General features: G+C 41.7%; 1 protein-coding gene across 1 annotated transcript in view; it reads left to right on the top strand.

Annotated features, from left to right (window-relative positions):
• The first annotated feature begins 4,837 nt into the window (after nt 1–4,837).
• Nucleotides 4,838–18,266, top strand: part of CERKL (ceramide kinase like) — a 52,435-nt gene continuing 39,006 nt past the window's right edge. The window contains exon 1 of the mRNA XM_035572199.1: nt 4,838–5,057. Within this exon, the coding sequence (XP_035428092.1) occupies nt 4,838–5,057 (220 nt within the window). The remainder of the gene's footprint in view (nt 5,058–18,266) is intronic.

Raw genomic sequence — 18,266 nt, forward strand, 5'->3', positions numbered from 1 at the left:
CTTTCTGTTCCTATCCAACCTCCTCTCCTTCCTCCCTTCACTATGTTCTCCTGGAAGAGATTTCTGAGACTCCCACTGCTTCTTAGCACAGTGAGAGATGACTTCCTTCATGCGGTGAGGAATGCTGTTAGTTAAGGATCATCTCCCTGTTTTCTGCTGCTTTTTGTCTGGGCCCAGAGGATCTTCCCCCCTTGTAGTTTAGCTGCATGTCTTCAAGGCCAGCACCCTGACACGCAGTGTCCCCTCTGGGTCCAGACTGCGGAGAACCAGCTTTGAGAAACCACAAAGGCCTCCCCTACCTGACAAACAGACTTCACTTCCTGGCTTGACCTTGGACCTGCCTTGTCACTACAGACTCCCCTGGTGGCTGCTGGACTGGCACTGGCCATGTTTGCTGCCACCAGTCCTGGCCCCGCTGACTCTGCTTCCCAGCTTGATGTTGGACCTGCCTCGAAGCGATGGATGTGCCCGGCCATCTGGGCTCTTGGCTGAACCTGGCTACGCATGGCCCTGCTCTCAGGGACATGGGGCCCCTGCCATTCCTGCTCCTTGACACTCCTCTGATTTCAGCTTCCAGGGCACTGAGGGCACTAACTAGCCTTAATCGCCCTGACCAGCCCCACCTGCAATTTGCCCAAGAGTTATTTAAGCTCATCCTGGAGAGTTCTTACCCTCTTGCCTCAGAGATGCTGTAGGATGCTGGTCTCCAGTTCAGTCACAGCTCTGACTGGTGCCAAGCCCTGCTGCTGGTGCAGAGCCAGGCACGCAGCCTAATGTCCTGCCCTGGCCTCAGCCTTGCCTCTTCACAGCGAGTCTGCCAGTGATCTGCACTTCAGCTGGTGCTGGCACCCTCTCCTGAGTGGCCTTGCTCAGGTACTGTGTGATGGCCCCTGCCCAGAACAGCCCTGCTGTGCTCGCCTCGGGGTCCCCCTGGCTCCCTGTCCCCTGGGAACAGCTGGCCCTTGCTGTGCCCTGGCAACGGCCTTGCTTCCCTTCCTGTAGTGCCCCCCTCCTTTCTGCCTCTACTTTTACTTGAGCCATCTGTTTAAAAAACATACAAATGTGCTAAGTTTCTAAGGCAGCTCTACTGGCTCTAAAGTAAAATGGAGTAACATGGCTTCAAACTAAAGCATTCAACAAAACTGTTTTGTGGATGCAGTTCTATGATGTTCTATACCTGGTATACTGTAAAAATACATGTTTTTCTGTAATTATCACTGGAGGAAAAAAAGCTCTGTCATATACAAAGCTGCTGATGAACTAGATAGATGTCCTTGTGTGCTGCATAATTAGTCACCCTAAAGCTGAAGGAGGTACATGAAATTCAAAGATAGTTACTTTGTCTGGAAAACACTAAATATTTATAAATACTAGAATGCTTTTGAAGGCTGAAGAGCTGCAATATTAATTTGAAGGACTCATGTCAAATGTCTTTAAATGTACTTCTTATTAAGAGGTGAATAGGACTTCTTGTGTATCTGTTTTTTATCTATTGTATTTGAATCAAAATGTACATGAGAGAGCAGGCAATAACAAAACAAGCTGCTTTGAGCAATTTTCAATAACTTCTATATCATCCCTATTCCTTATGTGGAATGTGGTACTTCTAGCTGTCCCTTTCATTCTGCCATCAGAAGTACCTGTATGCTCTGCTCCCAAATTCTGTCCGTGCTCCAAGATGTAGAACAAACCAGGGCCCTACATGTAGGCTCAATGGTGTATACTAGACTGGCATTTTCCTGTCTACTATGCAGTTACTGCTACAAGTTTACTGTTTGTCTTTTATCTCTTTTAATCTAAAATGGGAACAGCACCTAGGATGTTACATGGGATCAGCAATATACACAACCCTTTTAACATGAAAGGACAAGGAAGTCTACATGTGAAAGTACTAGTAGTAGTTTTGTAAAAATGGTTCAAATATTGCTGGGATATTCTGTGTTTTTGCCCAATTCAATATAACAATTTGAAAACTGTGGTATTCAAAAAGTAAAATGAATCACAGAATCATCCAGGTTGGAAGAGACCTCCAAGATCACCTAGTCCAACCTCTGTCCTAACACTAACAAGTCCTCTGCTAAACCATATCACTAAGGACTACATCTAAACGTCTCTTAAAGACCTCCAGGGATGGTGACTCAACCACTTCCCTGGGCAGCCCATTCCAATGCCTAACAACCCTTTTGGTAAAGAAGGTTTTCCTAATATCCAACCTAAACCTCCCCTGGTGCAACTTTAGCCCATTCCCCCTCGTCCTGTCACCAGGCACGTGGGAGAATAGACCAACCCCCACCTCTCTACAGCCTCCTTTAAGGTACCTATAGAGAGCGATGAGGTCGCCCCTGAGCCTCCTCTTCTCCAGGCTAAACAATCCCAGCTCCCTCAGCTGCTCCTCGTAAGACTTGTACTCCAGACCCCTCACTAGCTTTGTTGCCCTTCTCTGGACTCGCTCGAGCACCTCCATGTCCTTCTTGTAGCAAGGGGCCCAAAACTGAACACAATATTCGAGGTGCAGCCTCACAAGAGCCAAGTACAGGGGGACTGGCATATAATAGTATAGACTATGTATAGTAGTATATAATATATACGACTTGCATATAATAGTATTTTCTCCAGGAAAAATGGTCTGCCTCCTCCTTAAGGGACTGTAGGGACCGAGGACTTTGTTAATAAAATAAGAGTGACCAGACTTGCAAGTAGTAACAAATTATGGGAGGAACATGCAATTCTCTCAACTTTACTAGTTTGTTTTAATCTACTACATTTTATTATCTTAAGTTGCTGAGTTAAAACATTTCCATTGCCGTTACTTGGAGTTTTAGAACTTTCAAAAACATTAGTTGAAGGATGTTGCAATCCCTTAGAAGCTGTAATGGTCTGCCTCTGAATAGTTTTTTATGGCTCTAAGAAAATTATTAGTCCATCCTTTCCTGTACCTTATGATAAATCTAGTGACAATATATAATACATGTAGATGGAATAGGCTAGTAAATGGTCCCAGAAATAAATACGAATGACAGTAGGGGTTATAAAGAGCATACTGCCTCAAAATAGATGCAACTAAATCCATTTTTAAATTATGCCTCCATTTTAATGGTTTAGCTTTGTTTTTGAAAGAAAACATATTAGAGACTACTGATGTCCAAAATGAGATACAAGTTTAATTGAATCATCTACAGCTGTACCAGTGATAAATTGGTAAGGCAATTTTTTTTTCCCTTGCAGCTTTTCCTGCCTTGTTACTCAGTCATCTTTAGGTGGAAAAAAATATTATGCAAAACTTTTGTGGTTTGCACATTTTAAGTTGTTTACACTTTATCTGATTACTCTGCAGTCAAGATATTTATATTTCAACAAAGGAAATCTAAGGGATAATGGCAAAGTTGTAATAAGACAATTGTTAGCAGCTTTAAGAAGCTTTATGTGATGTTATTCAGAAAGGCAGGTTTGTCAGGGCTACTTAATTAAAGCTGAATCAATGGCATGGTGCAAATTCAAAAGCACTTACAGGTTGTGTATTTAGTAAATGTTCAGAGCATGCTTTAAACTCAAAGTAATAGATGGAAATGAGTACCAAAAACCTGTATCACAATTCTTTAAATGGTCTTCTTGGCTACATAATTAGCACTTGGTATAGGTTTTTATGGAACTATTAACAAAGGCAGCTTTATATTCATGAAATCATCTACTATCTCATGGGACATTTGACTGCAGACAGACTTGCCTCTCTGTAACAGCATTTCTCTTCTAGAGAGACAACCACTACAAAGAACCTTGGAGATATCGCAACATAGCTTGAGCTGTTTGTATCACTCATGGTCAGCAAAAGGCAGTATTTTGATTTTAATGCTCTACTTCTTGGTTTTATCTCTAGTCCTATGTATTTGTAATAAGGTTACTAAGCTGCTTGTGTAAGTGCATTTTCCCATGCATTAGTAAGCCAGCATGACATTATACAACTCAGAACTAAAAAAAAAAAAAAAACACCTTGCTGTTTTCCACTGAGTTAAGCCCTGGAAGGCTCAAAAGCACCTTAAAAACTGGGGTTGCTAGAGGAGCTCTAATGGGACTGTCATCAGTGGATCTTAGAGCACCTGTGAGTAAAGCTGTCACACCTGCAAACAGTAACATTTATCTTTTACTGAGGGGGAGGGAGTAAAGTAGTGTGTCTCCCTCACCTCCCTTTATGTCAGGGGACTGAGAGATGAGCAACAGCCTTCCAGGTACTCATCCTGCACTGTCCAACAGGAGATGCTCCAGGGATGTGTGGTGCTGGACCCTCTGTCCCCCTGAGGTGTGCATGTCCCTGAGACCTGTGCTGAGGCCTACACGGTTCTGCTGCGGTGTTGACCTGATTTATCTAAGCCACAGGCAGCACCTGGGAGGCACCTGACCTTTCATAGCAGGAGAGGGCTGTTACGTTTTCATGTCACTTTTCTAAAGCCAAGTGATAGCAATATCGGTGATAACATAAAAGCAGGAACACTTCTGAGGGGGCTTACATGAATGCTGTCAGCTGGAGCATCTCTGTGGCCCTCCTGAGGGAAGTAAAAGCAGCTGGGCACGACGAAGCCAGAGGGGGGCCGGCAGTGCCAGCACGGTGCTGAGGGGCCCAGCTGCGCTAGGGCGCCCAGAAGCCCCCTGCCCTTCGCGCACCACGGAGCGGGACGTGGCGAGGGGCCGCCGCTCTCCCTCCCGCCCGGGACGGCTCCTGACAGGGCCAGGTCCGATCCCCGTCCCCTGCCGCCCTCCCCCGGGCGGCCGCGGCCCCGCCCGGGGGCGGGGCTGAGCGGGCGCTGCCCTGGCAGCCGGCGGGACGCGGCGGGGGGCGGCCGCCATGCTGGGCGCCGCGGGCACCTTCCTCCGCCCGCAGCGGCGGGCCGGGCCCGAGGAGCGGCGGCGCAGGGTGGCCCCGCTGGCGGCGAGCCCCCCGCCGGCCGAGCGGGGAGAGGAGCCGCTCCTCAGGGGCATCTTCGAGATCGGCAAGAGGAGCTGCGACGTGGTGCTGAGCGCCCGGCGGCTGCGCTGGAGCCCCATCGTGCCCGAGAGCCCCGCAGGTGGGACGGGCCGGGGCTGTCGGGCCGGGGCAGGGGACGAGCCGAGCCGTGCCGAGCCCGTTCTCGCAGGGCAGGGCATCGGGGCTTTCCGGCACGGGGTTACCGCGAACCGCCGCCTATAAGGGGGTTCTGAGCTCCTCTTCCCCCTGGGGTTGTCCTGGTGCTTAATAAAAATAAATAAATAAAATAGCTCATAGCGCAATGAGCGACTTGCACCCGAAGTGCCTAATCCTGCAAAGAGCCTTTATTTCTTAGCGGGTGGCGCAGAAATCCGAGGTGCGCGAGATGTGCCTGCGTAAGCCCCTTCGTAGCCCGGGCGGAGCGGTCAGAGGGCTCGCTGCCGTCGGGGTCCTGCTGCATCGGCTGCCATCGGCTTGCCCTGAGGTGCCCAGGGACTCTGGGCGCCTTGTGACATACGACATGCCATGAGGGTACGCCGTTGTAGGATGTGGTCAAGTGAAACAAAGTTCATCCCAAAGTTTAGAAGGAAAGGAAGGTTCCCTAAACTTACATAGGTAGTCTACCCCCCCCCCCCCCCCCCCCACCCAGAAACTCTGAAAACATAAAGTCACTTTCAAAACTGCATATGTACTCCTAACAGTGCCCGTTTACTGCAGTGACCTCCCGGTGCTTACGTGAAGGATCAGTCAAAGCTGTCTTTCAGGAATGCGGTTTCCAGACAACACAGCTGTGTTCTGTTACGGCACAGTTAACTTCTCCAGGCCTAAAACTCCGAGTTCAGTTTAGCATTATTTCTGAAGGATCTTAAAACTTTGTACGGGTAAGATGTGGCTCCAGAGCTGTGTGGAACGCTGTTGTTCCGGTGCTACTGCTGTGGAGGAGTACTCAAATGCCCAGAGCTGAAAATACGCTTCACTTCATGTAGCATTTAGGGACACCAAAGCTACTCAAACCAAGCAATGTGGTGCCATGCGCAGCTGCTGGTTCTTGGCCTCTGAGCTGTGTAACCACATTCATGCAGTGTTGTGCAAAGACAGAAACACCTGCTTTTCAGCAGGGCTGTTCAGTTCTTATGATGTCTGTGCTGATGTTTGTACAGACCTTCCTTTTGTGGAGCCAGTGTGGCAGTTTCAGTAACGCACAACTCTGTAGCCTCTCCTCCTTGCCGTTTGGGACTATCTACAGGTCTCTATGTACGTGATCTGAAGTGTAATTTATGAATTATTTAGTTCCATGTGGAATGCTCTAGTTTGCCGTTTTATGTGCTAGCTACTTTAATGTAGCTTGAATCGTCATATATCAGGAACTATAAGTCCATGATTGTTTTTAAATTATTACCAGTGGTGGATTTTAAGGTACAAACAAGAAAAATGAATTTCAGTATGTATTGCTTCATGCTTCCAGGGATGGGAATACATTGTTCTTTTTTGTTTTTCTATGAAAAGTCCAATCCCCCTAAACTGCTACTTTGTGTAAGAACTTTTCACCGTGAGTTTACTCGCACAGACAACGGGAGATTTTCTGTCTTAGTTCCTGCAAAATAACAAAGTACTCCGTGTTTGAAGTCAAACATATTGTGGATGACAGAACTAAGCAGCACTGACAAGTTGATGTCAATTATACCAGGATTTTGACTTTTACTGCACATGTAAATATGTAAATGTAAACATGTAAACGTGTAAATGTAATGCACATTAAATAGATGCCAATACCTGTGACTCCTTCCTTTGGGCTGGCACAGCTCTGTGTGTGCCTGCCTGTGTCTGTAGATGAGCTCAGTTGGAGCTGAGGATTTCATTGTGCTGGGCTTGCTGCCCTTGCAGCATGGATCCAGTGGAGGGCTTGTCTGTTTTGCCTTCCATCTTGGATGCTGGAGGTCAGGATGGTATTTGTTCGGCAATCGCAGAGGTCAAATAGGGATTTTGGAATTTGGATGTTTTTTCTCTCCCACATTCTTGTATCTGAGTAGCAATTACCAGGGAGTGTTGTGAGTGTGGGACATGTGCTGGTGCTGCAGGAGCCGCCCATGACTGCCTCGTTCTGTGTGACCATAGTGCAGCGGTGCAGTGCATGGCCTGAGCTGTGAAGGTACAAGAGATGGCCGACGGCTATCTGAACAGCACGTATCACTCTCAGTGGTCCATTCCCCTGGGATTTGGTTCAAGCATACTTTCTCCAGACCAAAAGTTTCATAGTGTAATTTACCTTAGGCTCAAAAACATGCTTTGCCAGGTGGCCTGAATTTGACACTAAATGTCTCCTGCTTGGTCCTGTATGTACTAATTCTTCCTGTTTTAGGACAAGACCTTTCTTCTATGGCAGTCAAGTCAGAGAAGCGCCAGGTAGTCACTTTCTCCTCTCTTCCCTCCCACCTCAGCAGTTTGCCAAGATTACTCCTGCCTTGCTGAAGTCCTTGTTTACAATCCGCAGTTCTGTGGCTCCCATCATAAGGCAGCTTGTTCCGCCTTGGCTCTTTCAGCTCAGAGCTGCAGCTTAATGTTCCCAAGTACATGACATCTGCTTTTCCTGGGTTTGTTCACGTAAACCCTGACGTGAGCACAGTTCTGCCCCACCACACTGTTTCTGTAGAGCTTTTGGCCAATGTGATTACCAAGAGAACTCCCTTCTTTACTCTCCCCTTGCTTTCTGCAGCAGCAGTCTCCTAGAGGGTTTTTGTTACCTCCCTGCTCCAATAAGAATGATCCATCGCAAGTTGGCATCCTCTGCGATAGCGAAGCCTAGGGCAGAAGCAAGGCCTGGGCCAGTGCCTGAGCCTGGGGCCTGAGGGTGAGGATGTGGGGGGTGGCTGAGGGGGCAGCGTGGTGCAGGGCCTGGCTGCCCCGCCATGAGGCTGCTATTTGAGCTTGGGGGTGCTCAGCTCAGTCCCTTCTCACAGCAGCCTGCTGCCTTCTAACACCTGCCAGGTCGCTTGCTTTTAATGATGCATTGGATGCTGGGATGAAAAGCAGAGCTCGCAGGCAGCCATTACTGGTTTTTACTCTAGTTTCTTTCCACGTGACTTTCCTATGCCATAAAAGTCATCGCTGAAGTTAAGGAAAGGCAAGACTTCTCTCTCTGTGTTAATAATCCAATCTCAAACTGTAGGACTTCTCAGTCTGGATGCTGCTGCAAAGTAACAGCAGAGAAAGCTATCCAACTGAAGCGATTCTATGAAAAACAGATCTGAATATTAGCTGTGATTTTTAGAAATTTCCAGAAGATATTACACTTGACAGAATGACAGAAAAATAATTATTTGCATTTAAGAAGAGATGCTCGAGTGCAGTATTTTTTCACTGTGGCTAAAGTTTAAAAGCTAATAAAATATAGAGGATTAGCAGTGGTGGATGTGGGTATTATTTATATTTTGGAACAGTTCAGCTTTCTTTATTCTGTTCTTCCAATATGATTTTTTTTTCTCTTCTCTGTTGAATGTGAATGAGAACTTTAATCCTGATACTTCCTTAAAGCCTGCAGCATCTTTTTGAAGATTTTCAACTGGGAAACTCTGTGGCAATTGCACTTTTTCAGCAGACTTCTATCAGATAGGAAACAGAACAAGAGCAGCACTGACTCAGTTTTTTATTGGTATGGGAAGCCTGGAGGCTTTTGATAATTATGAAAATCTTTTTATAAGTGTAGTTTGTTGTGTGTTTAGTGTACTTGACTCAAGGTTATATGAACACATTCTCTCAGACTGACAGCATGTAGGCTGGACTGAGTATTTGGATAATAAACCTGTCAGATAAAAAGTTTTTCTTTTTTTTATATGAGTAATTGAATACAATATTCTAAATTAATTGACTGAAAAGAAAGTAATATCTCTGGAGCAATCACGAGGTCAGCGTATTATTGACTATATATTTTTATCATGAGTTAGAAAAGATCAATGTGTAGTTTAAGTATATACAGTATCATCTTCTTGATATGCATTTAAAATAAGAATTTATAAATATTTTATGTAAGTGCAGCAATAAGGGAAAAATTACTGATGTATTGAAACAGTGAAAGAGTTAGCAATAAAGGACTTAAAATTAATTCCGAGTGCATAGTGGCCTGCTGCCAAGGCTATTTAGGAACAGATGTGGGTGAAATAGATACCAATAGTCTGTTTGGGATCTCTAAAGTAAGACATCTGTCAGTCTATTGGTCAGACAGGAATAATGGAAATGGGAACTGCCTGTTACAAAATTTGAATTACCAAAGTTGTACGATGGTCAAACTGAAAGCTTTTGATTCTCTGCCTGACGTGTAGAGAACATAATTTCTCTAAGTGGCTTATGTATTGTCCAAGTAGGAAAACTGTTTTTGAGGAAAAGACACAAAAATAAGTAATATAAAGTATAACTGAGAGTGTGATGTGTATGTATCACATGGATATATGGCTTTAAGATGTATATTGAAGGAGGAAATCATGCAGTCCTAAACAATCCCAAGGTGTCTAAATGTGAAAGAGACTCCCAAATCTTTTTCAGGGAAGTCCATAAAATGCATGTCTCTTAGATAAATGCTGCATGAAACTGTGAAAGAATGTTAATTTTCAATTTTTTGCCAAAAAAAAAAAAAGTATTTAAGGAAATGGAGTATGTTAATTATCAGTCTCACAAATATGTTATTTCAGTCATCTTCTAGACATAATGTCTTGATTCTCTGTGTGTCTTTTTTCCTTTATCAGCCGGTCAGTATGGGAAAGTCCATGGCTAGGTGTCTGTGGAACAATTTACATTGCTTCATGTTTTCTGCTGTTTTTCCTATACTTCACATGTTTATGCACCTCTCTGCGCATGTTGAAAGGGATTAACACACCCTGGGCATCTAATAGGGGCTTTTGTATGTATTGTGACTCTCTCTATCCAAAAAGAGCAGAAATTAAAATCTTTGTTCCAGAAAATAAGTTTCTTTGCTACGTCTTGCAAGTTGCATTGCCGTGTGTTTGGGTTTACATGTGTGTTAAATAGCATGTGTTCATGACTTGCTTCACAGCGTGACATGAGTTTGAGTTTGTATTTCTGTTGCCGATACTGTGGGTTTTGTTATCGTAGAGCTCTGGTAGCCCATAAAATGGAGAGTTTTAGACTTGCTTAAAGGTGGTGGGTTTTCTTTTTTTTTTTTCTTTTTTCATTGTCCCATTGCACTAAGGAATAATTAGGCTTTGCTGTGCTGTTACTGTTGGCAAGGCAAAGCTCAGCTTTTTTCCTTGTTTCCTCCTGCCTGGTGAGCGAGGGTCGGTGGCACGGTGCTGTTGAGCCAGGCCGGGCTGTGCTGGTTGCTGGGGCCCAGCAGGCCTGGTGCAGCAGCGAGGGGGGCGGCAGTGGCAGCGGAGCAGGCCGCAGAGGGGCGAGGGTTTTGGTGAGGTGGCACACCGGTGTGCGGGGACTCTGGGGGACAATGGACGGTGGCACAAGGGAATGGAGGGGAAACCACAGCTGTTGGTCGACGTGCAGGGGCATGCTGTGGGTTACAGGGCAGGAAAAGCAGGGAAAGCCAGAGGAGGCATAATAAGGTGGTGAGGTAAAAAGAGGTAGGATGCAAATTCATGTGCTAAAATATTTTAAAAACAAGCAAAAAACCCAGCTTATCATTTTCCTGTTCATAGAATAACTGCTAGCTCTTTGACTGTGCTTTCTGTGCAAAGGTGTGCAAGAGTTAAGTTTCCTTTGGAAGAATCTGAGCGTATACATTAAAAAAAAATTGATATGCTCACCAGTCTTTGAAATCCACGCTAGTGCTATTTTGATGACCATGGTACAGGGCTAAGCATCCCTTCTTCACTGGTAACTAAAGTTCTTTTCAAATCATTAAAAACAGTTCACAAATTCCTTTTCTGAGCATAAGTCTTGTAGCTCAGTTTCTCAATTGTCCTGTTCTTCAGCCTTTGAGAAATGTTATTTTTTCTCTGCCTTGTTCACATTCTACATGCTGTTGCAATCTTTTTCTTGGTTGTCATTTTTACCATTTGTGTTCCTCTACTCTGCACCTTTACATTTTTTGTATGTTGTCACATGTGTTACCAACTTATCTCGACTTTCAGGTGTAGCTTACTCCCATGGCAGCAGTTCTTTCTGATCAGACCGCTCGAGTCTGTCTGCAGCACTAGCCACCTTTCCCAAACATTTGGACAATGTGTGGTTTCTTTCATGTAGTCCCTCTCATTTAGGAGCAGTGCTCTCTAAATGTCCAAGAGCCTCCAGAACTCTGGAAAACATGCCATAAACTTTTTTTTTTTTTTTTTTTTTAAGCAATGTCTGCAGGAAATAAATACAAAATCTTACAAATAGCTTGTCCATTCAGACCCTGAGACCACCACTTGCTTTCTTTGCCTGCAGCTGTTTCTCTCCTTGGTGTATGTGGGGTGAGGTTCTGGAGTACCTGCATGGGACAGCAGTGGGGATTGTGCTCCCTGACTGGGCTGGAATTTGGGATATGATGTTCTTTTGCATTTTCTTATTTTGTATTTTGACAAAAGACATGCTTAGATTAAGGCCTTTTTGTCTTTATTTTGCAATTATAAAACAGAAATAAAGTAGGGAAGTCTGTCTGTTCTTGTTGGAGTCAAAATAAACAAAATTTAGGAAAACAATTTTCTTTTCATTGTAGATATCGTGTTAACTAAATGTATTTATTTAAAAATGTATATTTGTTACATTAAACAAGAACAGCAGGTAACTAATGGCTGTTGCCACTTTTATGCCAAAACAAGCAAACAAGCACTGGAGACAATGAATCCATTTTTGCTTGCTGTTTCATTTAGGTATATACAACTATATTAAGCCCTGTTTTTAGAGGCATATTTCTATTTCAGTATGTGTAGTACTCTAAAAAATATTTGTATCTTTCTTAGACAATTTATGACCCTAAATAGCTGCAAATCTGAGAGCATAAACCTGAAGAATTGGATAGTCTTTGTGTACCTTAACATTTGTGGATCATGGATCTAATGTTTTCCTTTCAAAGAAATCAGTGGTCTTGGCTTTTATGACTTACGTTGTAACAGTATGTGCAGACAAAAAGCCATAATGTGTTGAGTATCTGATACATGTATTACCATATTGCCATAAGGAACTGCTATTATGTTAGGCACCAACTGATTTCTTGATAGTGTTGGATTTCTCTCACATATGCTTATGTTTTTGTACAGATGATCCTTTAGGAACATCTGCTAGTTTTGTGGTGGTATCTGCTGTTTCCTTTCAAAATTTGACCTTTTTGTCATTTACTACTAGGACTCCTATAGAATTGCATTACACTGGGATCTTTTTCTAAATTGATTCCTGTTTCACAGACGTTAACTCTCTATTTTTTGATTTAATTGGATTTCATCATACTCTGGCATGCTACAGAGTTAAGTGCAGCTGAAAGTTGATAAATCAACCTTTTTACATAGAATTTCATTATTGTTATTATTTCAGCTTGAAATGTCAACTTGAAATAGGTGACTAGAACTTCCCCTTTCCCACTGTTTAGATGGTCTTAAAAATACTTGTGTGTGCAGGCTGTGCAAGGACAGCATTTCTCAGACTGTTTTACTAGGGAAGAAGTTCTGGAACTTGTTTCTCACAGTTTGGGGACCCTTCCCTGTTCGGTGAAGCACAGCTTATACTGTGGACAGTGATAACAGCTTAGGATGATGTCTGCAAGTGAAGCTGAATGAGTGAAGCAGCAAACACAGGTGAAGCTCAGCTATGGTGTGCCGCTGCGACTGGCAGCTTAGTCATGACCTTGTAAATGCAGCCCAAATGGGTTCTTAGCCTGTTGGAAGCTCTTCCTCTTGGGTGAATAGGCATGCTGTATAATCATCTTTCACATGTAGATAGGTCTGGGTAACTGGATTTTATATAGATTATGATAAAGAGTTGAAGACATTGGTATTTGTGTGGGACTTTAGCTTTTATTATCAAACTGTTTTGCTGTGGCCCTCTGCAGGAAAAACAAACAAACAAACAACAACAAAAAAAAACGGTGTGTTGAGCTTGTGTTATTTGGAAAAGTGACTGATTATTTTGCTTCCAATGTATGATGTACGTTTGTATGAAGATAGTATTCACTTTCACATAATACTCTTCATGGTTTTAAAAATTAAATGCATGTATGAGATTAGTATTTTGAAAAATAATTAGGCTTCTTGTATTTCTTTGGCTTTGTGTATTGACATGCATTCTCATCTCATTATACCTTTTTATTCAAAGTGTATTAATTCCAAAGGTGATTATGAAGCTAGAAGTAATTTACTTCATATTTTTCAATGACAAATTTACCAAAGGAAAAATAAAGTCAGCTCATTTAACATGCAGTTGCCTTTCTTGGTTGAACCTAAAAACCTAACGTATTTTCTTATTATTAAACTATGCAGATTAAAAATGCACTGCTTCTACTGAATGAGAACATTGTGCTCCCCGTAATGTCTCAATATAGCTGTTTTCCTATTGTGCGTCCTTGTGGAGCGATTAAAAATGAGAGGAAAAAAAAAAAGTAAGTCCAGAAGTCCAGTGGAGAAACAAGAAATGTCCCCCAAACCTGGAATGTTTGTGGTGCTAGAATTGCCAACAGTGCCATTTCTTCTTTGGAGAAGAATCCATGCTGCATTCTCCACAACATCCAAATCCCCATTATTTAGTTAGCTTTCAGGAGTTGCTCATGTCTGATGTAGAAAAGTAGTCTATAGGTTTATCTTTTGGGAATGAGTTTGGTGCCTGGAGACGAACACATTTGTTTAAACTCTTGAGCTGTTTTTGTGTCTTTATCATGCTTGTAAGTGGGAGTGTTTTGAAATGTTTATGTAGGGATTGAGGGTGGGCTTCTGAATTGATTCCTTCCCCATGTTTTCCTAGTGTGTTTCTTTTTAGGATTGAAGAATATCCTGTTTGTTTTTTTTTCATAGGTGGGTATTTGTTTTATTATTTTTTTTTCTTGTGATTTGTATTTGTCATCCTAGCTGAATGTTACCAAGTATTTCTGTGTGGTGTGTATGGTAAATGCCAAATATTGAATAGTATATTATGAATGCTAGAGATTAAAGAAAACAAAATCATAACACAGAACTTATATATATATCCATGTATGATGACGTAGTTCTTAGCAACTTTGGGATTGATACATTAAATATATAAGTCCTTAAGTGGCAAAAAAAAAACAAGAAAAGGCTTCAAGCCATACTAATTTGAAGGTTTTGTAATGTGATTGCAAGCCAGAGCTTGTAGAGTATTTCAAACCAGTGCTTCATTTTTTGTAAAATTGGAGCTCAAAATCCAAAGTGGATCAAAAGTTATTCACATGACCCCAAGATAACTTGTAGAGGTATTAAAAATTATTTTCCAGGCCCACCATTTGCTTTTCTTATGTTATAAGGAACTGTTAGTTTTCCTCAGTAATAGCATGGAAGGTCTGTCATGGTCTGTCAGTGTGGTAACAGACAAATATGTTTGGTTAAAAAAAAAAAAAAGAATAAGAAAATGTATTTAAAAAAATGTAGGTCTGAATTTTCATGTGAACCTTGTGTTATACTAGCCTTTCTGTAAGGATTTGATTGAATAAAATTCTACTTATGTTTAAGGTCTGGCGGCAATTCCTCCCACCCCAGCTTCTCATTCAGTTGTAGATGTAAGAACATATTAAATCTCTGACTAGAAGCGTATGGTAACTGGGTTTACCCCGCAGTTCTCTCATCTAGCATGTGGCTGTTTCCTCCCTGTGTGTTGCAATTCTAAACAAATGGTCAGTTCATGAACAGAATTCAGTGCTGAACTCTGGGTTTCCCAGCTTTTGTCTGTTCAGGCAGGCTATGTAAGATGGTAGTTACTTAGAGGCTTTTTAGTTCGGAGTAGTAGTCGTAGCTGTCTGTTTGTTTGAACTGTGACCATATATCTCTTCTGTCAGCTCATACACTCAAGTGAGTATAGGAAAGTATGCTTTGCAAAGCTCAGAAAATGCAAAGCAACAGATGTTATGTGCTGCACTATTATACGTATCCTGGAAACAGAGCTTTACACAGTGCAGACAGTCTTGGAAAAACAAAATTTCACATACAAATGATCATGCTAAGGGTAACAGTAATAAATACTGATGACTAAATGTAATGCTGTTTTGCAGATACTGAGTTTGAGTAGTTAAATGCTCATCATTACATTAAAAACACTTATTTGACAGATGTGTAAAAAATTGTCTTTATATTTTTCTGTATTGCTTAGTATTGCAGAAACAGAATAAGTGAAATAGTCTCACTTAAAGTAACATATGAAAATGGCTTTAAAATAAAAGTCAATTGTATTTTGACTTAGATGACAACTGATGTGAATAAAGTAGAAGGAAACAGGAAAAATTTCAAGATGACTGGCTGGGATTTTGTGTGAAAATAACACGTTTCCTTGGCTGGTCTGTTGAGTGTATTGAAGATGGTTCACCAAGAAATTGTTCCTGCCCAGCTCTTCTCCCTGGTGCACTGCTCGTCGCAGCCCTGCCAGGGAGGGCAGTGAAAGGATCCAGACCTGAGTGGTGCTGGACTTTTCGAGGGACTGCTCTGCCGCCTCTACAAGGTGAATGTACCTGGGGGAGAGGTAATTAGCAAGGGATCAAAATTGTCATGGCACTAGTCAATAGTACACAAACAGATAGGTGGCTGTAGTTGTTGGTAACTCATGTGGACTTCAAACTTTGAACTGATCTATGGTGCTGTGTAGCAATTTCTGTAGTTAGCATGTTGCGGGGTAAGCCCACAAAAACATATCAACATGTTCTGATAATCAGGAAAAGATTTTACATAGATATGTATTTTTAACATGGTACTGCTTTTTTTGAAGGAGAAAGAATGCTTATGAATATTTCACAAGAAATGTGATGATTCTTGGTCACTTAACAGCAATGTGTTTATTAAATAAGGCTGTGATTAAACTGGGAAGATCCTCCAGGTCCTTTTCTGTTCGTACATCTTTTGTGAAGGAGGAATAGTAACAACTAAGGGTGTGGGTTTTTTTTTTTTGTATGTTTTTCTTACAGAAGAACAAACAAAACAGCATTTTCTTTGCACTTACATTTGTTGGAGAGTTAATTATTTAAAATATGATGGAAACAAGCAGGTGGTCTTTTTGAAGTTTCATTCTTAGGTCTCGTTTTATGGAAACCGTTTGTGGAATGTACCCATAAATTCAGTACTGAGCTGAGGGTATGATTTATACATATACACTTGTTTTGCTTAAAGCAGATACTGCTTTTTTGCATTTGTGAGTTTAACAATATTAGTTTGTGTGCAGAAGAAGGCTAATGAAATGAACTTACAGTAGAAAGAAAGCTGTCTTTAAATATGTTTCTATTTGTTTTATGTTTCTAGTGTTTGTTTTCTTTCTCTAATGCATGGAGTGAAGGCTGCCTGAAAAGTTCATAGTGCCTTTGGTATTAACAATGTGGTTGGAAAGGGGTATGGAAGGGAAAAAGCTGACATGGAATAAACACAGAGAAGCAGAAACACTGAGTTTGTATGTTTGTGGACTGTTAAAACAGAAATGGAAAAACATTTAGATACTGTTGGTTCTGTCCTACAGCAGGACTTCAGAGACATGTCCATTTTACAGATGTGACAGTGAATCAAGAGTTGATACAGTTAACAGTAATTACAATATTGTAATGTATTCATCTCTTATTTAACATCATCAGCTTGGGATCAAGATCAGGAACTGTTGTTAGACTGTTCCTAGTGTATATAATCACAAGTTTATTCTGAAGAAAATATCATCTATCACTTAAACTGTTGTATGGATTATTATGGTAAGGATTATTTCTTTTTGATCTGACAGAGAGGCAGTTGAGATAGGGCATGGGGGGAGCAGATGGCAATAGCTTTCTACCTTCCAATATAATAAGTCAGGTGTATCAAATAAGAAGAACTAGGCTCAAAACAAAAGGATGCAGTGAATACAACAGAACTGTGAAATGTAGTGCCGAAGGATATTGGTGATGCTAAAAGATTTTGTGGATTCAGCTGGAGACTGAAGGCCTCATTTGAGAGCTGTTAAATACCTAGAAACCACAGTCCATTCTGGGTATCCCAAATGAAAACAGGTGGGGAGTAGAAGAGTATTAGAGAGAAATAGAAAAAATGCTTGCTCGATTCCTTCTCTTCTCTTACCATCTGCTTATGGCTATGGTTTGACACAGGATACTGGGACAGATGGACTCTTGCTCTGAGCTGATATTGCTGGTCTTATGTACCAGAAAACAGTTAAATTATATTTAAACTATATTTTATGTAAAAGAACACACATTACTCGTCTGCAACTCTACCTGTATTTGCACTATTAAGCAAGTTTTCTTGGTAGAATTTGTACGTCAGTGTTTGCCTAGCCTCCATCTGCAAGGTACTTATGTTTATAATGAAGACTTTTGTTCCGCGTCAGCCATTTTAGACTCTGAACTTTTCCATCCTTATTGATAACTACATGGTCTATTTTAGAAGAGGGAGATGAGTAAGTGGTGCTGAGAAGTTTTCTGAACACTGCTGGAAATCTTCACCAGCTTTTGGAGTTTTCCAATTCTGAATTACTCTTTTTTTCTGATCTGTTGTTCCCTATTTGTGTATTATCAGCTGTAGATCTTTTGTTCCCCTCTTGATATGCCTCTTCCTAAGCTGCATCTACTTAAAGAATTTTACAACAAATTTTTATTTTTATATTTCCCGTAGAAAGAGCTGTAAAGACTCTAAGATAATCATCATTTGGCTTTGTTGGTTGTGAAAGTAGGCTTTCTGCAAAGAGGACAGATGTGAGTCATATTTATTGTAATATGTAGCATAAGATCCTGTCAAAGACATCATTACTTGAGTTTTCTTAGTCTCAGTTTTTTGCAAAGGCTGTAGAGTAGCTTGATTTTAGTGATAGGGGTAGCTAGTTGACGTGTTTCTGAAGTAATGGTGTGAATTAACTAAGCTGCTGCTGAATCCAGTTTGAAGGTGCATCTGTTAGTGGCTGCATGGGTACTTTGAATGTGAATCTCTCTCTGATCCTGCAACCATATGCAGGATCTTTATGCTAAGAGTAAAATTTCCAAGATCTCCAAGTGAGATACTTATTTAAACCTTGTAGTGATAGTAGTCCCTGTAGATGTGTGACCATTTGGTATAGTGCTAGCATTTCACATTTTGGAGGAGTAAAAATTCATGTTTTTTAATAGAGGTTTGAAAAGTATTTTTTGTCATCTGACACGCGTGTTTCTCCAACAGCAAGAACTCATCAGTATTTTGTTAAGTTCATTAGTGGTCTTTCT

This window comes from Cygnus atratus, chromosome 6, assembly GCF_013377495.2.
Source record: "Cygnus atratus isolate AKBS03 ecotype Queensland, Australia chromosome 6, CAtr_DNAZoo_HiC_assembly, whole genome shotgun sequence".
NCBI lineage: Eukaryota > Metazoa > Chordata > Aves > Anseriformes > Anatidae > Cygnus > Cygnus atratus.